The sequence below is a fragment of the Pseudophryne corroboree genome, chromosome 6 (genome assembly GCF_028390025.1).
Source record: "Pseudophryne corroboree isolate aPseCor3 chromosome 6, aPseCor3.hap2, whole genome shotgun sequence".
NCBI lineage: Eukaryota > Metazoa > Chordata > Amphibia > Anura > Myobatrachidae > Pseudophryne > Pseudophryne corroboree.
Genome location: NC_086449.1, coordinates 803,000,952 through 803,025,685, shown reverse-complemented (window position 1 = coordinate 803,025,685; position 24,734 = coordinate 803,000,952). Strand labels below are relative to the sequence as shown.

General features: G+C 49.3%; 1 protein-coding gene across 2 annotated transcripts in view; it reads left to right on the top strand.

Moving 5' to 3' along the window:
* Positions 1-22,175, top strand: part of SLC37A3 (solute carrier family 37 member 3) — a 74,078-nt gene extending 51,903 nt beyond the window's left edge. For both annotated transcript variants that reach the window (XM_063928944.1, XM_063928945.1), the window contains exons 7-15: positions 12,109-12,205; positions 12,631-12,715; positions 12,824-13,011; positions 13,484-13,625; positions 15,813-15,914; positions 16,406-16,453; positions 18,385-18,536; positions 21,265-21,330; positions 21,508-22,175. In XM_063928944.1, coding sequence (XP_063785014.1) covers positions 12,109-12,205; positions 12,631-12,715; positions 12,824-13,011; positions 13,484-13,625; positions 15,813-15,914; positions 16,406-16,453; positions 18,385-18,536; positions 21,265-21,330; positions 21,508-21,600 — 973 coding nt within the window. In that variant the 3' untranslated portion in view covers positions 21,601-22,175. The remainder of the gene's footprint in view (positions 1-12,108; positions 12,206-12,630; positions 12,716-12,823; positions 13,012-13,483; positions 13,626-15,812; positions 15,915-16,405; positions 16,454-18,384; positions 18,537-21,264; positions 21,331-21,507) is intronic.
* Positions 22,176-24,734: the final 2,559 nt, after the last annotated feature.

Here is a 24,734-nt window from a genome sequence, read left to right as displayed (position 1 = left end):
TTGGGATCTGCTGCTGCTGGAGACTTGGCATGGCTGACTCTCTCAGGCTGGAGTCCTGCTTTCTCTGCCCATCCGCATCCCTCCCCCCCTCCTCAGTCACACACCGCAGACCTCGCGCAGCTGCCGGGCACTGTGGAAAGGTGAGACTGGAAATGACTGGTTAGCCCCCTGGAGATGCTGCGGCTGGAGGGAGGAGGGGGTCATAGCATGCACGTAGCGCGGACCTCACGGCTTCCGGGCACTGTGGTAAGGGGAGACTGGGAGTGACTGGTTAGCTCCCAGGAGACGCTGCGGCTGGAGGGAGGAGTGGGTCAGAGCCTGCAAGCAGCTCGGATTTCTGCAGCGATACCCGCCAGCTAAAGTGTGTGAATGAGCTGGGCGCACTCCACTGCGGGTGGCAGCGCTGCAGCTAGCGGTGGGGTTGCCGGGGCTGGAGATAACAGAGGCAGTATGGAACCTGCACAGCGGCAGGTGCCCCACAAAACTGCAGCTAAGAAGCGTGGAGTGTGCCAGAAAGTGACGCTCCTCTGCACCAGAGAGACCCTGCTGAGTATGCCGATGTGGGGGGTCAAGCACACAGTGAGCCGGTGCCCGTCTGTCTGTATGACATACCCCTCACACAACCCCATACCTCCCAAATGTCCCGATTTTCGCGGGACAGTCCCATTTTTTGGGGTCTGTCCCGATGTCCCACCCGCGGGTCGCAGTGTCCGGCGGTGGGGGGGGGGGGGGGGGGCAGTTGGAAAGCTCCTGTACTCGCTGTTCTGCTTAGCAGAGCAGCGGTGAATAGTGGAGTCAGAGGGAGAGGGGGCATCAGGGGGTACGGATTAATGGGGGGTTCCAGCAGCAGAGCCGGATTAAGGGGGGGGGCAGGGGATACGTACCGTTGGCCCCACAGTTTTAGGGGGCCCCCCCGGCTGGAGTAGCTCTGTCCCAGCTCAGAAGCTCCCCCCCCCCGTCCTGCCAGCAACAGCGGCAGCATTGTGCTACAGTCAGCACACGCTGCTGCATATTGGCAGGTCTGTGGTGTTGCAGGGAGGCAGCAGTCTCCCTGCTTTCTTCTGCCTGTGCGGGTGTGTACGGGGGAGCGACCACCCCTTCTGGATTTAGCCCTAGCTGAGGGGCCAAAATCCCATTAAAAAAATAAATATCGGAATTTGCATAAGGGGGCGTGGCCACGCGGTCCGCGATTAGGCCACGCCCCCAACCCACAGCAGGCACAGCAATGAGATAGGGCTCCCCTGTCTCAAGTGCCCTGGGCCCCCAGGACTCATAATCAGCCCCTGGGAGCATGCCAGCAGCTCACAGAGCGCTGGGCATGCTCCCTCACTGACGAAAACGGGGGCCCTCCCGTGAAGCCACGCCCCCTTTTCGCCGAGTGTGTTTTCCTCCTGCCTGGATAAAGCTCCTGCAGAAAGCTGGGAGGTCTGCACCCCTGCCTGTGCCATGCCCAATGCCCATGCTATCTGCTTCTGCTCCTAGTCTCCTGTAGATTTGGCCAGATCTCTGTGACTCATTTGAATAACTCCGCCCACTGTTGTGACTCCGCCCAGCGTTAGCAAATGAATCACAAGGTCACAGAATAGGGCTATTATATAGGAGATTATAGGGAGTATGGAGTAGAAGAGAAGGAAAAGCACGTGAGGAGAGAGGGTCCTGCTCGTGAGAGCTTACATTCTATGTGTAGTGTGTACCATACAAAAGGTCAGTCGTCTTTAAAGAGAATTGAACATGGGCCTGATTGAGACGTGGTCGCTATTTCGGTACTTACGCAGTTCTGCAGTTATCAGCAGACTGCGCATGCGTCTTCCCTGCAGTACGCACGCATGGCGATTGAATTGCGATCAAATGTGACTACGCTTGCGTGAGAAGTTATTCGCAAGTGATGCACAAAACGGCCCAAGTCTGTCAGAGGTAACTCGGAGGGAAGGCAAAAATGCCTGCGTGTCTCCGCCTACATATACGATCAGGTACCATGGCGCCAGTGTCTCCGTGTGTGCATTCTGAGCCACCATACGGTTACTCAGATGTTCGCTCATGGATGTATCTCTGAGCACCACTGTGTGCTCGTACGCAGTAGGTGGGATCTGCGAGGCCACCGGTGGGTGTCTCAATCCATTTCCAGGCGGCTCCAGCATTAGCATATTGTAGTACGGTAGCTGCATAAACCATCAGTTGCGATTGCAATAGCGACCACCTCATTTAGCTGCACTTAGAGCTTGCAGGCTTAAAGCCCCTATAAATGCAAGCAGTGTGTGTGTGTGTATATATAATATATGTAGTTACCAATGTCTTATCAAAAAGAACGAGGCGGCACTCCCAAAATCCGAATCAAGCTGGTGTATTAAAGAATCCAACAGCGTCAACGTTTCAAGGCTCGCAGGCCTTTTCGTCAGGACGGACAACCAAGTGAATAAACTAGAAGTTTACTTGGTTGTCCGTCCTGAGGAAAAGGCCTGCACGCCTTGAAACGTTGACGCTGTTTTGACACTATGCTGATTCTTTAATACACCAGCTTGATTCGGATTTTGGGAGTGCCGCCTCGTCCTTTTTGATAAGTCATTGGTAACTATTGATTATTTTTGGGAAGCACCCCAGCTCTATGCAGCATTCATCCTGAGTGCCAAGCTACATTGCAGTGTGTGTGTGTATGTATATATATATATATATATATATATAATATAGGTACAGCAGCAGCCGGCGCTCCTCCAAAAAATCAACTTGCTCAGGTGCCAGAACAGTCAAAATGTAGAAATCCAATAAATGAACGGCACTCAGAGACAGCAGCAGGTCAAATCGTGTATTATTGTCTACAATCGTTTCGGAGCACAAAGCTCCGTCGTCAGGACAGTGTATCACTGTCTTGATACTTGTCCTGACGACGGAGCTTTGTGCTCCGAAACGATCGTAGACAATAATACACGATTTGACCTGCTGCTGTCTCTGAGTGCCGTTCATTTATTGGATGGATATATATATATATATATATATTTCTCTATCGTCCTAGTGGATGCTGGGGTTCCTGAAAGGACCATGGGGAATAGCGGCTCCGCAGGAGACAGGGCACAAAAGTAAAGCTTTCCGATCAGGTGGTGTGCACTGGCTCCTCCCCCTATGACCCTCCTCCAAGCCAGTTAGATTTTTGTGCCCGGCCGAGAAGGGTGCAATCTAGGTGGCTCTCCTAAAGAGCTGCTTAGAAAAGTTTAGCTTAGGTTTTTTATTTTACAGTGAGTCCTGCTGGCAACAGGATCACTGCAACGAGGGACTTAGGGGAGAAGAAGTGAACTCACCTGCGTGCAGGATGGATTGGCTTCTTGGCTACTGGACATCAGCTCCAGAGGGACGATCACAGGTACAGCCTGGATGGTCACCGGAGCCTTGCCGCCGGCCCCCTTGCAGATGCTGAAGTAAGAAGAGGTCCAGAATCGGCGGCAGAAGACTCCTCAGTCTTCTAAAGGTAGCGCACAGCACTGCAGCTGTGCGCCATTTTCCTCTCAGCACACTTCACACGGCAGTCACTGAGGGTGCAGGGCGCTGGGAGGGGGGCGCCCTGGGAGGCAAATGAATACCTATTTTGGCTAAAAATACCTCACATATAGCCTCCGGAGGCTATATGGAGATATTTAACTCCTGCCAGAATCCGTTAAGAGCGGGAGACGAGGCCGCCGAAAAAGGGGCGGGGCCTATCTCCTCAGCACACAGCGCCATTTTCCCTCACAGAAAGGCTGGAGGGAAGGCTCCCAGGCTCTCCCCTGCACTGCACTACAGAAACAGGGTTAAAACAGAGAGGGGGGGCACTAATTTGGCGTTAGAAATATATAAAAAAGATGCTATAAGGGAAAACACTTATATAAGGTTGTCCCTATATAATTATAGCGTTTTTGGTGTGTGCTGGTAAACTCTCCCTCTGTCTCTCCAAAGGGCTAGTGGGTCCTGTCCTCTATCAGAGCATTCCCTGTGTGTGTGCTGTGTGTCGGTACGTGTGTGTCGACATGTATGAGGACGATGTTGGTGAGGAGGCGGAGCAATTGCCTGTAATGGTGATGTCACTCTCTAGGGAGTCGACACCGGAATGGATGGCTTATTTAGGGAATTACGTGATAATGTCAACACGCTGCAAGGTCGGTTGACGACATGAGACGGCCGACAAACAATTAGTACCGGTCCAGACGTCTCAAAAACACCGTCAGGGGTTTTAAAACGCCCGTTTACTTTAGTCGGTCGACACAGACACAGACAGGGACACTGAATCCAGTGTCGACGGTGAATAAACAAACGTATTCCTTATTAGGGCCACACGTTAAAGGCAATGAAGGAGGTGTTACATATTTCTGATACTACAAGTACCACAAAAGAGGGTATTATGTGGGATGTGAAAAAACTACCGTAGTTTTTCCTGAATCAGATAAATTAAATAAAGTGTGTGATGATGCGTGGGTTCCCCCCGATAGAAAATTATGGGCGGTATACCCTTTCCCGCCAGAAGTTAGGGCGCGTTGGGAAACACCCCTTAGGGTGGATAAGGCGCTCACACGCTTATCAAAACAAGTGGCGGTACCGTCTATAGATAGGGCCGTCCTCAAGGACCAGCTGACAGGAGGCTAGAAAATATCATAAAAAGTATATACACACATACTGGTGTTATACTGCGACCAGCGATCGCCTCAGCCTGGATGTGCAGAGCTGGGGTGGCTTGGTCGGATTCCCTGACTAAAAATATTGATACCCTTGACAGGGACAGTATTTTATTGACTATAGAGCATTTAAAGGATGCATTTCTATATATGCGAGATGCACAGAGGGATATTTGCACTCTGGCATCAAGAGTAAATGCGATGTCCATATCTGCCAGAAGATGTTATGGACACGACAGTGGTCAGGTGATGCAGATTCCAAACGGCACAAAGGTGTATTGCCGTATAAAGGAAGAGGAGTTATTTGGGGTCGGTCCATCGGACCTGGTGGCCACGGCAACTGCTGGAAAATCCGCCGTTTTTACCCTAAGTCACATCTCTGCAGAAAAAGACACCGTCTTTTCAGCCTCAGTCCTTTCGTCCCTATAAGATCATATCTGCCCAGGGATAGAGGAAAGGGAAGAAGACTGCAGCAGGCAGCCCATTCCCAGGAACAGAAGCGTTCCACCGCTTCTGACAAGTTCTCAGCATGGCGCTGAGACCGTACAGGACCCCTGGATCCTACAAGTAGTATCCCAGGGGTACAGATTGGAATGTCGAGACGTTTCCCCTTCGCAGGCTCCTGAAGTCTGCTTTACCAAGGTCTCCCTCCGACAAGGAGGCAGTATGGAAAAAAAAAAAAAAAAATTCACAAGCTGTATTCCCAGCAGGTGATAATTAAATTACCCCTCCTACTACAAGAAAAGGGGTATTATTCCACACTATATTGTGGTACTGAAGCCAGAAGGCTAGGTGAGACTTATTCTAAAAAAATTTTTGAACACTTACAAAGGTTCAAATCAAGATGGAGTCACTCAGAGCAGTGATATCGAACCAGGAAGATGCCCTTCTCACTAAGGGTACCTCAGGTTCGTGGTGCAGAACTGTCACTATCAGTTTCAGACGCTGCCGTTTGGATTGTCCACGGCACCCCGGGTCTTTACCAAGGTAATGGCCGAAATGATGATTCTTCTTCGAAGAAAAGGCGTCTTAATTATCCCTTACTTGGACGATCTCCTGATAAGGGCATAGTCCAGGGAACAGTTGGAGGTCGGAGTAGCACTATCTCGGATACTGCTACAACAGCACGGGTGGATTCTAAATATTCCAAAATCGCAGCTGATCCCGACGACACGTCTGCTGTGCCTAGGGATGATTCTGGACACAGTCCAGAAAAAGGTGTTTCTCCCGGAAGAGAAAGCCAGGGAGTTATCCGAGCTAGTCAGGAACCTCCTAAAAACAGTGCATCATTGCACAAGGGTCCTGGTAAAAATGGTGGCTTCCTACGAAGCAATTCCATTCGGCAGATTTCACGCAAGAACTTTTCGGTGGGATCTGCTGGACAAATGGTCCGGATCGCATCTTCAGATGCATCAGCGGATAACCCTATATCCAAGGACAAGGGTGTCTCTCCTGTGGTGGTTATAGAGTGCTCATCTTCTAGAGGGCCGCAGATTCGGCATTCAGGATTGGATGCTGGTGACCACGGAGCCCAGCCCGAGAGGCTGGGGAGCAGTCACACAAGGAAAAAATTTCCAGGGAGTGTGATCAAGTCTGGAGACTTTTCTCCACATAAATATACTGGAGCTAAGGGTAAATTTATAATGCTCTAAGCTTAGCAAGACCTCTGCTTCAAGGTCAGCCGGTATTGATCCAGTGGGAAAAACATCACGGCAGTCGCCCACGTAAACAGACAGGGCGACACAAGAAGCAGGAGGGCAATGGCAAAAACTGCAAGGACTTTTCGCTGGGCGGAAAATCATGTGATAGCACTGTCAGCAGTGTTTCATCCCGGGAATGGAAACTGGAAAGCAGACTTCCTCAGCAGGCACGACCTCCACCCGGGAGAGTGGAAACTTCATCGGGAAGTTTTTTCCACATGATTGTAAACCGTTGGGAAATACCAAAGGTGGACATGATGGCGTCCCGTCTGAACAAAAAACGGGACAGGTATTGCGCCAGGTCAAGAGACCCTCAGGCAATAGCTGTGGACGTTCTGGTAACACCGTGGGTGTACCAGTCGGTGTATGTGTTCCCTCCTCTGCTTCTCATACCTAAGGTGCTGAGAATTATAAGACGTAGAGGAGTAAGAACTATACTCATGGCTCCGGATTGGCCAAGAAGGACTTGGTACCCGGAACTTCAAGAGATGCTTACAGAGGTCTTATGGCCTCTGCCGCTAAGAAGGGACTTGCTTCAGCAAGTACCATGTCTGTTCCAAGACTTACCGCAGCTGCGTTTGTCGGCATGGCGGTGGAAAGCCGGATCCTAAGGGAAAAAGGCATTCCGGAAGAGGTCATTCCTACCCTGGTCAAAGCCAGAAAGGAGGTGACCGCACAACATTATCACCACATGTGGCGAAAATATGTTGCGTGGTGTGAGGCCAGGAAGGCCCCACAAAGAAATTTCAACTCGGTCGTTTCCTGCATTTCCTGCAAACAGGAGTGTCTATGGTCCTCAAATTGGGGTCCATTAAGGTTCAAATTTCGGCCCTGTCGATTTTCTTCCAGAAAGAATTGGCTTCAGTTCCTGAAGTCCAGAAGTTTGTCAAGGGAGTATTGCATATACAACCCCCTTTTGTGCCTCCAGTGGCACTGTGGGATCTCAACGTAGTTCTGGGATTCCTCAAATCACATTGGTTTAAAACCAGTCAAATCTGTGGATTTGAAGCATCTCACATGAAAAGTGACCATGCTCTTGGCCCTGGCCTGGACCAGGCGAGTGTCAAATTGGTGGTTTTTTCTCAAAAAAGCCCATATCTGTTTGTCCATTCGGACAGGGCAGAGCTGCGGACTCGTCCCCAGTTCTCTCCCTAAGGTGGTGTCAGTGTTTCACCTGAACCAGCTTATTGTGGTGCCTTGCACCTACTAGGGACTTGGAGGACTCCAAGTTGCTAGATGTTGTCAGGGCCCTGAAAATATGTTCCAGGACGGCTGGAGTCAGGAAAACTGACTTGCTGTTATCCTGTATGCACCCAACAAACTGGGTGCTCTTGCTTCTAAGCAGACTATTGCTAGTTGGATGTGTAATACAATTCAGCTTGCACATTCTGTGGCAGGCCTGCCACAGCCAAAATATGTAAATGCCCATTCCACAAGGAAGGTGGGCTCATCTTGGGCGGCTGCCTGAGGGGTCTCGGCTTTACAACTTTGCCGAGCAGCTACTTGGTCAGGGGCAAACACGTTTGCTAAATTCTACAAATTTGATACCCTGGCTAAGGAGGACCTGGAGTTCTCTCATTCGGTGCTGCAGAGTCATCCGCACTCTCCCGCCCGTTTGGGAGCTTTGGTATAATCCCCATGGTCCTTTCAGGAACCCCAGCATCCACTAGGACGATAGAGAAAATAAGAATTTACTTACCGATAATTCTATTTCTCGGAGTCCGTAGTGGATGCTGGGCGCCCATCCCAAGTGCGGATTATCTGCAATACTTGTACATAGTTACAAAAATCGGGTTATTATTGTTGTGAGCCATCTTTTCAGAGGCTCCGCTGTTATCATACTGTTAACTGGGTTTAGATCACAAGTTGTACGGTGTGATTGGTGTGGCTGGTATGAGTCTTACCCGGGATTCAAAATTCCTCCCTTATTGTGTACGCTCGTCCGGGCACAGTACCTAACTGGCTTGGAGGAGGGTCATAGGGGGAGGAGCCAGTGCACACCACCTGATCGGAAAGCTTTACTTTTGTGCCCTGTCTCCTGCGGAGCCGCTATTCCCCATGGTCCTTTCAGGAACCCCAGCATCCACTACGGACTCCGAGAAATAGAATTATCGGTAAGTAAATTCTTATTATAATCTCCTATATAATAGCCCTATTCTGTGACCTTGTGATTCATTTGCTAACGCTGGGCGGAGTCAACAGTGGGCGGAGTTAGTCAAATGAGTCACAGAGATCTGGCCAAATCTACAGGAGACTAGGAGCAGAAGCAGATAGCATGGGCATTGGGCATGTCACAGGCAGGGGTGCAGACCTCCCAGCTTTCTGCAGGAGCTTTATCCAGGCAGAAGGAGGGAAACACACTCGGCGAAAAGGGGGCGTGGCTTCACGGGAGGGTCCCCGTTTTCGTCAGTGAGGGGGCATGCCCAGCGCTCTGTGAGCTGCTGGCATGCTCCCAGGGGCTGATTATGAGTCTGGGGGGCCCAGGGCACTTGAGACAGGGGAGCCCTATCTCATTGCTGTGCCTGCTGGGTGTTGGGGGCGTGGCCTAATCGCGCCCCGCGCGGCCACGCCCCCTTATGCAAATTCCGATATATTTTTTTATGGGATTTTGGCCCCTCAGCTAGGGCTAAATCCAGAGGGGGTGGTCGCTCCCCCTTACACACCCGCACAGGGAGAAGAAAGCAGGGAGACTGCTGCCTCCCTGCAACACCAAAGACCTGCCAATATGCAGCAGCGTGTGCTGACTGTAGCACAATGCTGCCGCTGTTGCTGGCAGTACGGGGGGAGCTTCTGAGCTGGGACAGAGCTACTCCAGCCGGGGGGCCCCCTAAAACTGTGGGGCCAACGGTACGTATCCCCTGCCCCCCCCCCCCTTAATCCGGCTCTGCTGCTGGAACCCCCCATTAATCCGTACCCCCTGATGCCCCCTCTCCCTCTGTCTCCACTATTCACCGCTGCTCTGCTAAGCAGAACAGCGAGTACAGGAGCTTTCCAAATGCCCCCCACCGCCGGACACTGCGACCCGCGGGTGGGACAGCGGGACAGACCCCAAAAAATGGGACTGTCCCGCAAAAATCGGGACATTTGAGACTCAGGTATGGGGTTGTGTGAGGGGGTATGTCATACAGACAGACGGGCACCGGCTCACTGTGTGCTTGACCCCCCACATCGGCATACTCAGCAGGGTCTCTCTGGTGCAGAGGAGCGTCACTTTCTGGCACACTCCACGCTTCTTAGCTGCAGTTTTGTGGGGCACCTGCCGCTGTGCAGGTTCCATACTGCCTCTGTTATCTCCAGCCCCGGCAACCCCACCGCTAGCTGCAGCGCTGCCACCCGCAGTGGAGTGCGCCCAGCTCATTCACACACTTTAGCTGGCGGGTAGCACTGCAGAAATCCGAGCTGCTTGCAGGCTCTGACCCACTCCTCCCTCCAGCCGCAGCGTCTCCTGGGAGCTAACCAGTCACTCCCAGTCTCCCCTTACCACAGTGCCCGGAAGCCGGGAGGTCCGCGCCACGTGCATGCTATGACCCCCTCCTTCCTCCAGCCGCAGCGTCTCCTGGGAGCTAACCAGTCACTCCCAGTCTCCCCTTACCACAGTGCCCGGAAGCCGTGAGGTCCGCGCCACGTGCATGCTATGACCCCCTCCTCCCTCCAGCCGCAGCATCTCCAGGGGGCTAACCAGTCATTTCCAGTCTCACCTTACCACAGTGCCCGGCAGTTGCGCGAGGTCTGCGGTGTGTGACTGAGGAGGGGGGGGAGTGATGCGGACGGGCAGAGAAAGCAGGACTCCAGCCTGAGAGAGTCAGCCATGCCAAGTCTCCAGCAGCAGCAGATCCCAACAGGTTGGAGTGGAACAGCAGCAGCCAGCAGCAGTGACTCCGGTAAGACACATCTGTCTGTCACCACTGTTTTGTCCCTAATACCAATCTCTCCCGTGCCCTGTGTTCTGTCATGTCCCTGTCACCCCTGGCCTTGCCCTGCCACCCTTATCCTGGCCCTTTCACCCTTATCCTGGCCCTGTCACCCTTATGCTAGCCCTGTTACCCCTATCCTGGCCCTGTCACCCCTGTGCTTGCCCTGTCAACCCTATACTGGCCCCGTCACCCCTGTCCTGGTCCTGCCGCCCCTACCCTGGCCCTGTCACCCCTATCCTGTCCCTATCATTTCTGTCCTGGCCCTGTCACCCCTGTCCTGGCCCTGTCACCCCTGTCCTGGCCCCGTCACCCCTGTCCTGGCCCCGTCACCCCTGTCCTGGCCCCGTCACCCCTGTCCTGGCCCCGTCACCCCTGTCCTGGCCCCGTCACCCCTGTCCTGGCACCGTCACCCCTGTCCTGACCCTGTCACCCCTGTCCTGGCCCTGTTACTGCATACCCTCCAACTACCTTTTAGGGCATGTACAGTACCCGCAGCGCCTCCAGACCTCTCCCCAATGCACCACACCTCCGCACCTTCCCCTCCACCACATGCGGCACTCCACCCCTCCCCCACATGCTGTGCCTCCAGACCCCCTACACCACCCGTGGCTCCCACTCCTCCACCCCTTCACCACCCACAGCACCTCCTGGCCCCTTCCACCATTCACCCCCCTTATATGTCTCCCCCCACACCTGCCCCCCTCCATCCGCAGCATCTGCAGACACCCTCCTCCATCAGCGGTCCCCCCCACACCCACCCCTCCCCCACCAATGGCACCCCCGCACCTGCCCCTCCACCACCTGCAGCACCTCCGGACCTCCTTTCCCATCCGCCGCAACACCCGTACCTGCCGCTACCCATGGTGCCTGCTGTCCCCTACCCAACCCCCGGCACTCCCGTCCCTTCCCATCCCACAGCACCTCCGGAACCCTTCACCCATCCACAACATCCCCACACCTGCCCCTCTCCCACCCGTGGCACCCCTGCCCCTCCCCCACCAGCAGTGCCTCCGGACCCCTCCCCCATCTGCATCCCCCACTACTCTGCCCTTCCCCCACACGCAGCACCTCCCGAACCTTCCCCATCCGGGCCCCACCCCCACTTCTGCCTCCCCTCCACCCGCAGCATCTACAGACACCATCCGCAGTCCCCCCCGCACCCGCTACATTCTGTACATCGTGCCCTGCAGGTGCTGTTCACGCCGTCGCAAGGGGCTACGCCTCCTTCACCATCGCACGTCCTTTCATTGTGCAATATTTAACCACTAACAAAGGAATGCAGGTAATACTCCATATAATACAAATATTAAACCCCAGAAAGGCATGCAAGGGTTAAGGGGGCGTAGCCCCTTGCGACGGTGTGAAGAGCGCCCGTAGGGCGCGATGAAGCACCTAGTGTGTGTGTATATATATATATATATATATATATATATATATATATATATATAATGTGGGTGTGTGTGTATACGTACGTACGTGTGTGTATGTATGTATGTGTATATATTTGTGTGTGTGTGTGTGTGTATGTATGTGTGTGTGTATATATATATTGTCAATGCAGCTGTTTAACATTTCCCATGTCACCCGTTCAGATTGTAGGCAGCCATTTTGTGGTCTGAATTAATATTCATTATTGAATATCCTATCAATTTGCAGAATCCAGTGTTTCATGAATATTATTCGGCGCTCATGCATGTTAGTCAGGCAGTGCCTCAGTGGTGTCACTAGCTGCTTGTGACTTCATAGGCTGCGGTCTCCTCAATATGCCGGCCTTTAATGTCAGTAGCCGAACGGTCTTATTGAAATACTTGAGAAAATTCCAGTACTAATTCTTTCATTGTTTGTTGTTGTTCCCTGCAGACGGGGCGTTATATTCGGGCTGTGGAGTGCTTGTGCATCTGTTGGGAATATTTTAGGAGCCTTTCTTGCATCTTCTGTGTTAAAATATGGATATGAGGTATGTTGCTAGCGTTAACGGAAATCTCCCAAAAATTAGATTTACCTTATACACGGGTATGACTGACTGATCGTGAAGGGTCCGGCAGCTTCCCGTGTGTTTGCAAATGCATGCAACAAATATCTCTGAATTTCTATTACCATATAGTTTTCAGGTATTGTTGCAAGTACTGTTTAATGTGGATCACTGGGGAACGGAAGTACGCTACTCTAGTTGTGCCCCCAGCCGTTCTGACCAAGCACCAAACGGGCAGATCTGTGTAATTTGGCTAATATCTTCTGCCATGCGTGGGGGCCCCTTTTTGCTCCCCTCTCACTCCAACATGACCCAGCAGGAGGTCCTGCTATCTCAATGCTCGTTTCCCTGACTTTAAGTGTTTGTCCCTTTCTTCAAATGTGTTGTTAATTTTGTGGTTTTGTTTCTAGTACGCTTTCCTGGTCACCGCCTCTGTGCAGTTTGCTGGAGGTTTAATTATCTTCTTTGGCCTGGTGACCTCTCCTAAAGAGCTGGGTATGTGAAACGTTCTGATAATTGGGTTGTACTGATATTAATATCTAGTTTTCTTGTTTGCCTTCTGTGGAGCAAAGTTTCATTATATAAGCGGGTTCACTCTTACAGGTCTATCGGACGCCGGGGAAAAAGAGCGTGAGGGTGAAGGCCAAGCGGAGGAGGTGAATAGACCCCTCATGAGTGAGGATAACGACGCAGACAATGAAACGGGTTATTCTATACAGGCTGCCGACAACGACGGTTCTACCAAAGCCATTGGATTTGTGCAGGCCTGCTGCTTACCTGGAGTCTTACTGGTGAGGACCCACTAGGTATAGGTGGGGGTTCTGTGTGACCTATCATCTTCCTTGTCACTAATGCTAAATGGGAGATGCTTCCTATTGGGTGTCCATAGACTATAAAGCTAGAATGAGACGCCGATTTCCACTAATGCTGTTTTATCTGCATGCAACAGCTGTCTCCATAATAATAAAATAAAAAATACAAAACTGTAACTGCTCAGTGCACAGATATTAGAATCCTTCCTTTTTAGGGCCACTAGATGGCAGTGCTTCTACTCTATGGCCATTTTCCCATCTGTACGAATTTACTATGGAACATTAATGGACTTTGGCTCGCTAATACAGTTATCATTCCACATTTGATGAACCTCGGTTATACTGAATCCGCTGCTGATGTTTGTGGGGCTCACAAGGGCTCGTTTTACTTTTATGGACGGTGAATGTGGTTCTAGGTCATATTCTAACCTCCGCTATCATGTGCCTGCAGTATTCATTGGCCTATGCCTGTCTGAAGCTGGTGAACTACTCCTTCTTCTTCTGGCTTCCTTTCTACCTGAGCATCAACTTTTGCTGGAAGGAGGCCGAGGCGGACCAGCTGTCTATCTGGTACGACATTGGCGGCATTATAGGTGAGCAGTGCGTTACTCACACACTAGTGGTCTTCACCAGACACCCAGAGTGTAAACTAGAACTTATATCTGTGGTATCCGTGTATGGGTGCACTGCTGTTTGTATAAAGGAGCGTTTGACACCATAATCTTTTCCTCACTCACCAGCGTGACAGGTGCCGCTAGGCCCGTAGCCTCCTGATTCAGCAGTGAATTTCATCAGCCAGTAAATGGTGGTACTCTTGTAGCAGGTCAGCACTGGTTCTGAAAGCCCCATCAGCTATGGCCTGTGCAATTTCCTTCAGAATCCTCTGGGAAAGGATATCCCAGATACGTATGGTGGGCTGGCACCCTGTACCTGTCACCCCCCCCATACTAATGATGTCATGTCAAGGGGTGGCCCCACATTGACCAGGAAGCAGCTGAGTGCCTAGAGTTCCAGGCACCATGGAAGCCAAATGCAGGTGCCATGGGGCAAAGACAGTACTTCTGCCTAGGTCCTGCAACCTGGATGGGTGGCACCACTTGCCCACCTTAGCTGAGGGTAGTCGGGCACACAGCTCCCACACACAGTCATTGTCTGCTCTCCCAGCGGCTGGGAGGCTCCCGAAAATCGTGTAACACTCCTAGTCACCAGGAAAAGAAGGCGAGTCTCCCGGGACTGCCCAGCCGGCCGCACATTTCGGTTTTAACCACAGTTTCTTTATTTCTCACAAAAGTTTATTGTGCCCCCTTTTTTTTTTCTATTTAGCTGGTTTTGTCAATTATTTATTCAAATGAATATACTAAAGGTTATGTTTTACATTTATTCTTGCACACCACCTGAAGCCGACACCTTTCCTCCTACCTGCTTACATTTGATATCATTGGTAGCACCCCAATAATGGATCACTATAAGGGGGCATAACAATATGGGGACTTGTACAATATTTAATAACTTCATATACGGGTGCAGACGTATATCAGATACATCATACTAGATGATAAAACCCATTTTCGGTTACCAGTAGAATTTTGCGACCCACACAAATCTTTTGCTGTACGGTGAAGACATGGAGTGGGTATTATAAGTGACATGCCGTTTAACTACAAATAAATAAGTAAAAAGTTGAAACCATTTTGGTTTTCAAGCCTATTTATATTCACAATTCTTTTTTTCTCTCTTATTATATTGTAACATTGACGTGGCAGCTGTGTCATCTCACAGAAAAGGGTGTGAAACTCTTGGCCTAGGTGACTTTAATTGTCGGCAATAAACAGTAATGGGATAATGACTCCTGTCGTCACCGTTTGAAGTTTGTAGAACGTGCCGCACATCAAAGCTTTCGACAGCCGAGATGAGCTGTATTGCATTACCAGGCTCATTCACACACGCAGCTTCTATGTAATAGAGGAGATTGTGGGGGAACAATGGTGGTCATTCCGAGTTGCTCGCTAGCAGTTTTTAGCAGCCGTGCAAACGCTATGCCGCCTCCCACTGGGAGTGTATTTTAGCTTGGCAGAAGTGCGAACGAAAGGACCGCAGAGCGGCGGCGGCAAAGTTTTTTTGGGCAGTTTTAGAGTAGCTCAATACCTACTCAGCGCTTGCGATCACTTCAAACTGTTCAGTTCCTGTTTTGACGTCATGAACACGCCCTGCGTTCGCCCAGCCACGCCTGCGTTTTTCCCTGGCACGCCTGCGTTTTTTTTCTGAACACTCCCTGTAAACGGTCAGTTGACACCCAGAAATGCCCACTTCCTGACAGTCACTCTGCGGCCAGCATTGCGACTGAAAAGCTTCGCAAGACCTTGTGTGAAACTACACAGTTCATTGCAACAGTACGACGCTCATGCGCAGAAGTGCCATTTTTTTTCCCCTCATCGCTGCAGAGTGAACGAAAGCAGCTAGCGATCAACTCGGAATGACCCCCAATATGAGATTCGGGATGTACTGACACACACTGAAGATATGATGTAGCTATGTTTTTGAAAGAACTCTATTAACTTTAGATTCATAGCGGTCTGGTACCCAGGTTCCCCACGGTTAGCGAGTTATCTGCCTCTGGTGACACTTTTTCAGAGCTTTGTTTACACCCTAGTCTTGAGTCCTGTTGGAGAAAGAGCGCTATATAAATAAAATTATTACTAGTATTATTATTATTATAGTCCTTGGCTATACGTTTTCTGTATTGTTTCTTTTGTAGATTTAATTTCCTCACTTTCCTGCAGGTGGCACCATCCAGGGGTTTATATCCGACTTGATGCAGAAAAGATCCCCCGTCCTGGCCGTCAGTCTGGTGTGTGCCGTGGGCGCACTGTTCGGATACAGCCGTGAGTTGTTATGCAAAATGTGTCTGTCTCGATCCTGGTGTAATACTTTAGAACTGTGTCTGTTGCATCTCGCACGGTACTGGTGACAGAGACGTTTTTCCGGCAGGTCACTCACGTGTGCATTGGTGTAAACCACGGTTTCACTCTCACAGCTGCGCTCATCTGACCTCGTGTGTGTTTGTCGCGGGAAGGAGAAAGAGGAAGTAGATAGGTTCTATTGCTGTGTTTGCGGTTTCACTAGAGATTAGAAGTGACTGCAGTGTGATTTGTGTGACAGCCGTGGGAAACGTTCAGGAACTCTCGCTGGGCTGGCAGACTAACAGTTTAGTGATTCGCATCCAAAGGTCTCTTTAACCAGAGAGCAGCAGTCTAATAATGAGACAGCTCTAGTAAGAGCACACTTTTTTCCTTTAAGTATATTCAAGATCATTGGTGTTTATATCACATATTAATTGGGAATTGACATAATTTTTTTTGTTTTTTTTCCCCAGGCTCCCCCAACAACAAGCCGCTCAACGCATTTCTCATGAGTATAACAGGTACTGTGTGTCCTCTGGGATCGGTATCGTACAGTCCCTGTAAATATTTGCACGTCCGCAAATGCTGCAGTAGCTTTTTTTGGCTTTGCTGACCTTTTTTAATGCGCCTCCTGAATTATGTGCGGAGTACGGTTCTCAGCGCAGTAATATATACGCTAATTAGATATCTGCACTCATCGGTCTAGTACAAGACCATGGAAAATCAACATTTAATAGGTTGCTTTGGGTTACAACATAGGTCCTATTAACACCGTGTTATTAAAAGTACTGTTGTATGGAGACCGGCAGTCAGGATACCGACGCCAGCTTCCCGGCAGCTTGAAAAGCCGACAGGTGCACCGATGTAAGGGAACCTTAATCCTAATCCCTCCCCGCTGCCTAACTCTATCATTCCCTGCGCCAAGGCCAAACCCTCTCCAGGGGTCCTTAACCCTCCTTCCCCGCAGCCTCTCCCTCTCCAGGGGTCCCTAACCCTCCTTCCCCGCAGCCTAACCCTCTCCAGGGGTCCCTAACCCTCCTTCCCCGCAGCCTAACCCTCTCCAGGGGTCCCTAACCCTCCTTCCCCGCAGCCTAACCCTCTCCAGGGGTCACTAACCCTCCTTCCCCGCAGCCTAACCCTCTCCTGGGGTCCCTAACCCTCCTTCCCCGCAGCCTAACCCTCTCCAGGGGTCCCTAACCCTCCTTCCCTGCAGCCTAACCCTCTCCAGGGGTCCCTAACCCTCCTTCCCCGCACCCTAACCCTCTCCAGGGGTCCCTAACCCTCCTTCCCCCGCAGCCTAACCCTCTCCAGGAGTCCCTAACCCTCCTTCCCCGCAGCCTAACCCTCTCCAGGAGTCCCTAACCCTCCTTCCCTGCAGCCTAACCCTCTCCAGGTGTCCCTAACCCTCATTCCTCGCACCCTAACCCTCCTACCCCGCAGTCTAACCCTATCCCTCCCTTCCCCCAGGCCTAATCCTCCCTCCCGTAGTCAAACACTAACTCTTCCTCCCACCAGGCCTAACCCTAACTCTCCCTCCCCCAGCCCGAACCCTAACATTCCCCGTAGCCTAATCCTATCCCTCCCTTCCCTAGGCCTAACCCTCCAAACACCCCCTTCACCTCCCTCAGAGCCCAACCCTCACACTCCCTAGCATCCTTACCTTTTGGAATCCGGTGCCGAGATTCCAAGTGCTTGGATGCCAATTACATCCCATTGTATAGAACTACACTTTATTGATTCCTGCACTTTTTACTAAACACATTGCTTACAAAGTTTTGGTTTCTTCTCTTTGTTTTATATACAGAAAATACTTTCTGCCACCGTCTATTGGGAATTCATTTCCTAAATGTCTTTTTAAAGAAATGTCCCCGCTGATGCATAGATCCAGACAGTTGTATCTGTGGTCACTTGGCACAAAGGCGTAGACCGGTGCACTTTTACGGCTCTTTCAGAGTTGCGACAAAGTCTGCTTTGCAGGATGGCTGTGCAGTTTAGCACGCCCGCGCTCAGCAGCAACTGGGGGTGATCCAGAGACGTAAACAGCTCAGTCTTTTCGCCACTTGGGCGTAACTGGGTGATACCAGGCATTGGAACATAGGCCAGGTGTTCTGAAGGCGCGTAGACGGAATTGCAGCTGATTTCAGCCTGCTCTCCCGCACCAGGTACAGGGTCGGTGGATGAGAGTAGTGTCATTGCACCAATGTGTGCAACTCTACAGATGTGTGAATTATCTGCATGTATTTCTGTGCATTGTCAGTGCAATTACGGGAAGGCTTTTGCGCAACTCTGATTGGCCGCTCAGTGCAGACAGCCGTGCCGTATCGACCAGCTGCAACCTCTGCTAATAACAATATGTGTATGTGCGTACCTACTGTACACAGTCAATCAATTATATATACATACAAATGTAAAAGGCAACCAACCGAGCACCGGGTGACGTGTTTATTTCCAGGGTTCTTCATCGGCGGTCCCTCTAACATGATCAGCTCGGCGATCTCTGCAGACCTGGGCCGCCAGGAGATGGTGAGAGGCAGCAGTGAGGCTCTGGCCACAGTTACTGGGATTGTGGATGGTACAGGAAGCGTCGGCGCCGCTCTGGGACAAGTAAGTCTGTAGAGAAGGATCTGCGTTGACAGGTGAACGTTATACCATGAGGTTTGTTGGCAGAAACATCTCGTGCCGACCAGGATGATGGGGGTCAGGTGCATTGTGGAGGTCTGTGATCTAGTCGCACTCGCTGCTGAATATAATACTGATTAAGCGTTAACCGGCTTTACTCTACAATGCCCTGACTGCTCGTCTTACCCGCGTGATGTTCTATCCTAAATTGTCGGTGATTGGAAGCTTGGAAAATCATTGAGGTTTCTTTGCAAACAGCAACCTGCCCTAAAAACTGGGGCTTTGCACCTTGAGTTGTGTTGGTGAACCCCCTCCATGAGTTGTTGCTCTCTTTAGCATCTGCACTTCCTATTCTTAATTAGGGGGCGATGTATCAACCCTTGGAGAGAGAGAGAAAGTGGAGAAGTGGCCCAAAGCTAACAAATCAGCTTCTAAAGGCCCGTACACAGTGGTCGATGTATCGGCCGTTCTCTTGAACGGCCGATACATCGCGGGACCGTCAGCCAGTGTGTACGGGCGATACGTCTGTGAACTCCGTCGTTCACAGACGTATTGCGTCGGCCGCGCAGCACAGCCGACAGCCAATACATCTAACGATATATTGGCCCGTTGCTGTGTGTGTACGGGGCGGTCGTCCGACCGCCCGTACACATGCTGCGGCGGCCGGCGGTGATTGACAGGTGAACTGGGCGCGAGCGCCCGCCCGCCCAGTTCATGACGTCAGTCCCCCGACGGATCGGGCTGTGTGTATGCACAGCACACTGCCCGATCTGTACATAGATATATCTGCAGATCAATTGATCTGCAGATATATCTAATAGTGTGTACCCACCTTAACTGTCATTTATCTAACACAGTCTTTGTAATGACAGTTGCAAGCTGATTGGATGCTTTGGGCAACTTCACTTTATCTCTCTCTCCAAGAGGGAGATGGACTAAGCCTTTGTGGGTGATAAAGTCCCAGCCAATCAGCTCCTAACTGCCATGTTACAGGCTGTGTTTGAAAAATGACAGGAGCTGATTGACTTGTAGTTTATCTCTCTCCACTTTATCACTCTCCAAGGTTTAGTACATCTGCCCCTATTTCTTTAAATGTCTTTAAATAACAACGTATGTCTGACATTATTTTATGCTGTGTCCTGTAAAATGTAATGCCGACTAAGAGTTAAGTAGGAAAACGATATGTATTAATAATGTATGTATGTATATTAAAATAATGTGTTATTAAGAGTAGCGTTGCACATATTTTTAGGCCTTAGTAATGTGTACGCTAAGGCTTCAGCACTGTATCCTATAACGTGCGAGCACCCAGGAGAATTGGCGATTGTGCGCTTAATATAGAGCCGCACGGTACTCAAATCCGGTATTCATTCACCAAAATCTTTTGTGGATAATACTAAAACCCTCATGTACCCCCAACAGGTCATGGGGTATATTCAATCGCAGTCGAAAGCTGCCGTCTGTCGGAAAGACTGCAGTTTTCGACTTTTTTAGGTCGGAAGCGGTTCTGACCTATTCAATAGAGCCCTGAATTTTCCGACAAGTCGGGAATTTGAATTTGTCGGAAAGCACGTGGATTGGCGGAATAGCCGCCGATCCACGTGCTTCTGTCGGAAACGGGACCAAATCCGGCAGGTTTTGGCCCCCTTTCCGACAATCTCAATCCGACTTTTAAAAAAAAAAGTCGGATTGAGATGAGGGAGCTGAGAAGAGGAGACCGGGGAGAGCAGGAACCCCGCAGCAGCGTAGCCGGAGGATGGGGCACCGCCGCCACTCACAGCAGCATCCACCCGGCTCCAGCAAGCGGGTGGACGCTGCCGTGAGGTCTGACTGTGGTGCCCCATCCTCCGGATACGCTGCTGCAGTTGCGGGGTTTCTCCGCTCCCGCTGCGATGACCTGCTCGGGGAGGGCGTCTGTCTGTCCCTTCCGACAATAATGTCAATCCGACTTTAAAAAAAAGTTAATTGTCGGATCCTTTCCGACGATGCTTGTTGGAGGCTTATTTAAGAATGTATTGGTGAATTATTTCATTGGGTCAGTAATTGCTCTTCCCGCTGCCTCGTATAGAAATTCTCTAAGTATCCCCAGTGGGGTGCAGATGGTTTTGCCAATAAGGTCAGATAAGGCGTGTATGTAACCATCAGTTAGAACCTCTGGTGAACAGTACATGGCAGTAGAGATGGATGGCTTAATTTTAGCTCTGATTTTCTCCCCAAGTTTGGACCCGAGAACGGGGACACGCGTCATCTTTCCGGAAATACAAGCTCTCGGGTGTATAGGGTGTATTGTATATGTGATCCAATACACTGGAATTATGATGCTTGCCTTCGTTCTCTGACCTGAACTTGGCTGGAAGACCCAAAACCAAGCCTCTCGTATCTGAATTGAAGGCAAATCTGTTTCCATGATAACAGAACACCTTTTATTTCCCAACTTCCCCATGCGCTGTGTAATAACTAATCTCAGGATGTTATACGGATTGGTCCAGTGGTAGTCCCAAGTAACGTACCTGATGCGTTTCATTGTGACCTAACCCACAACTTGATCTGCTATGGTTTATCCCTCAACGAAACGCATCAGGTTCTCTACCTTGGGACTTTAACACCCTGAGCTCAGTAATAAGGCAGCCAGCTTTCAGGATACGCTGAAAATCATAAATGCTGTAGTAGTTTTAACTGAATATAGCTGAATCTAGTTGTCTTTACTTTCCAGGTTCTGGTTTCAGTGATCCAAGGTGCCCTGAACTGGATGTGGGTCTTCTATTTCTTCATCCTTATGGTAAGATCAGGTCACAGACCTCACTAGCTTTTGTGGTTAGAAGTGATGGGGTAATGGATAGATTTATGTGGGAATTTTTTGAATAGTAGTTTTTCTTTCACTTTTCCTGCCTAACCCTTATGTGGTATTTTAAATAGTCAAATCCATTGCTAACAGCGTGTGTTTCTTTCCCAACAGACCCTTATGAGCCTTGTATTCATCATTCCACTCATTGTGCGGGAGATCAGGCCAGCGGGGAGGAACAGACGAACAGATCGAATAGCGGCGTGACAATTAAATTTACTGACACCTGTTTACACCCAACTTGAATCCGATTTGGGAATGTAAAGTACAAACACCGAGGACAGAGCAGCACGAGAACAAGGAATTGTGGATTAACATTGGCCATATTTGGAAAATATTTTTTGCAAATCCTTCAACCGGTTCATTTGAAAGCAAGTTAACACTATTCGTTTTATTGGTGTGTTTTTGTTTTTTTTAACGTGTATTTTTGTATTCCTATTTTGCAGCCCTATGGGCTTTCACAAAATGAAACGTGACATTTCTACGGTTTACAAAAATGGATCGGTTTACCTGTTGTCTTTCACAGTCTCCATTTTTATGTTCAGGATTTTTTATTATTGTTTTGTTTTTTTTCCAGCACATGCACAAAACACTTTGTGAATAAGAAAAACAAAAAACTTTTGTTACTACAAAAAAAAAAAAACATTGGCAAAACACTTACGGCAATGCTTTATCGCCTCCAAAAATTTTTTATTGAAAGATGTTCATACATTTACTGTGCCTAAAAGAAACGTAAAGGGAAGTACATGAACTGAGAAGATAAATTGACATCAGTGATATAAGTCTAGCGTTGTGGATGACGTTCCTCGCGGCTTGTGTCTGTGTTGAAAAGGTGATGGTGACATTTTTTGTTTTAAACGGTGATAATTTGCATATTTCTACCCACAATCCTCTGAATGCTTCAACTCTTCCAAGAACAATCACCCACGGGTACGGAGAGCCTGCATTTAAAGGGAAGTTTTTAATTAGCTGAATTAATAATTTCTTCTTGGTTAATCGTTCCCTAAGCAATCAACAGGCAAGCTAGGGCCCAGTGGTGCAGCGATGGGCCCAGATTATGGTCCCTAATTTGTTTTTTTGTCAACTGGGTATGCTACTGAGAACGCTAAGCCCTCTGAATCTGGCTGTTGCCGCGTGAGACTGGATGTCTTCAACTGTGCCACCGTGGTGGAATTAATTCCATATTTAAGAAGCTCTTCTGTATGTAAAAGGTCGGATGACTTCATATGGGCCGCTACTGATGTTAGGTGTCTGGTACCGACAATGAACGCTGATATTCATCTCGGAAGCATAACGGTCACCTCCAGCTGCTTATTTAAGTGGTCCTCTTGCTGGATTTGTTCTTGGAAAACTACCAATGGATATCCATCACTTGTGCCAACGGTTTCATGGAAACTGACTTAATTTGTTTGCAATGTTGTAAATGCGCCCGAAGTAAGGGTGGGGCTCCTCCATCTACAATCGCAATCCAGCCTTAATCAGGGAACACTTTTATTTTCCCATTTTCTTTAATTATTAAATAGATGCAGAATAATATTCTATCAATTGCTGTATGTACAGCCGTCGTAGAAATTGTCCACATTTTGTGGACTTCTCTTTTCGTGATGAGAGATTACAATTTACCAAGCAGACCATCTAATGAAATTGGGGCCGTATTTCGGAATTGGCAGCATCCCCATTTCCAGGAGCCGGGCGTATGCGTTCCTATGTGTAGGCCTGGTGCCCACCTACTCAACTCAAACACAAGGTGCTCCTGTCTGGACCATGTTGCATACACCCAGACCCCCCCCCCCTACCCCCCAGATGCCACGTCTGCAGGAAAGGTGAATGGTAGATACTGCATGAGACAGTGTATCTGGAGTGCCGCGTCTGCTGCCTTTCTCTCTCTCTCTCTCTCTCTCTCTCTCTATATATATATATATATATATATATATATATATATATATATATATATATATTATAAGCTTCGTCGGGTGCGGCACTCCAAGCGGCGGGAACAAAAGTAAACTTACATCCAAAGTGAAGACAACGTTTCAATGCGTTTTACTTGTGCATTTTCATCAGGTCCTGATGAAAGTGCACAAGTAAAACGCATTGAAACGTTGTCTTCACTTTGGATGTAAGTTTACTTTTGTTCCCGCCGCTTGGAGTGCCGCACCCGACGAAGCTTGTATCCTATTACTGTGGAGGCACCCAGCGCTATTGTATTGACTAATGGGAGAGCCGGAATATATCTCACATGGAAAGTGATGTGATAATGACACTAAATGAATAGATGGAATTAAAGGGAAATTAGACTGCCTTTTCTTTCGTTCATAAGGGAATGCAATTTTTTTCCCCTGTAAATCACAGTGAGGAGGTTCATATTATACATGGAATAATTAACAGGTTAATATACATGAAAAATATAGTAGGAATAGCCAAATATAGGAGGCCAAGGGGAGGAGATGTATCAGACCTTGTAAAGAGCGCAAGTGGACAGCTTTCTCCTAGGAACCAATCGGATCTCAGTTGTCTTTTTTAGAAAGTACTAGATAAGAGATAGATAGAATCTGATTGTACGACACCTCCGCTTGTCCTCTCTGTATAGGTGCTGTAGTATTCTCTAATTAGACTAGTGCGTGTGAATGTTAATATAATGATAGTAATGTCTATCTGATGGGATGACAACAGGTTCTACTGAAGTATGCGGGAGTCTATACATATTGGTATCTCTTATCTATTATATTTGTATTAGGAACTGCTGTAAATATCTGTATAAACGGTGACTTCTGCGACCACCACTCGCGCTTCCTCAGCCATTTAAATTGGTTCGCTAAGTCAGCCTGGCGCTGGGGCCGTATTTCGGAGTTGGCAGTGCCCCGGGGGAACAATAGCTGCCGCATGGATGCAGGCCAGGAGGGAGCGGGCATCTTATACCCAGCTGGGAATGCAGATTTATCATCGGTTGTGTATTATACCTCTGTACCGGCCACCGGCCCTATACCACTGTGTGGTAATATATGTGAGGTCTACCAGACAATCTGTATAGTTGTAGAATGTTGTATTCTTTTTACAAAGCATTTGTACTGTGTTTGCTTCAAAATGTAAAACTTGTTCATTTACATCTAGTAGGTACTGGCCTCATTTACACAGAAATAATAAGGGAATGAATTCCTACTATTCCTTTCTGGACTCCAAGAAGATAAAAACAAAAGCTGCAAACGGGTGTAAGACCCCTTTGGACCAATAAAAATAGTTATCCATAGACTTGTCGTTCAATATCCTCATTATGTCAAACTGACTCAGTAGTTAAGAACTCTAGTTAGAAGAAAATCAACGTTATTAAGATCTAGAGTTAC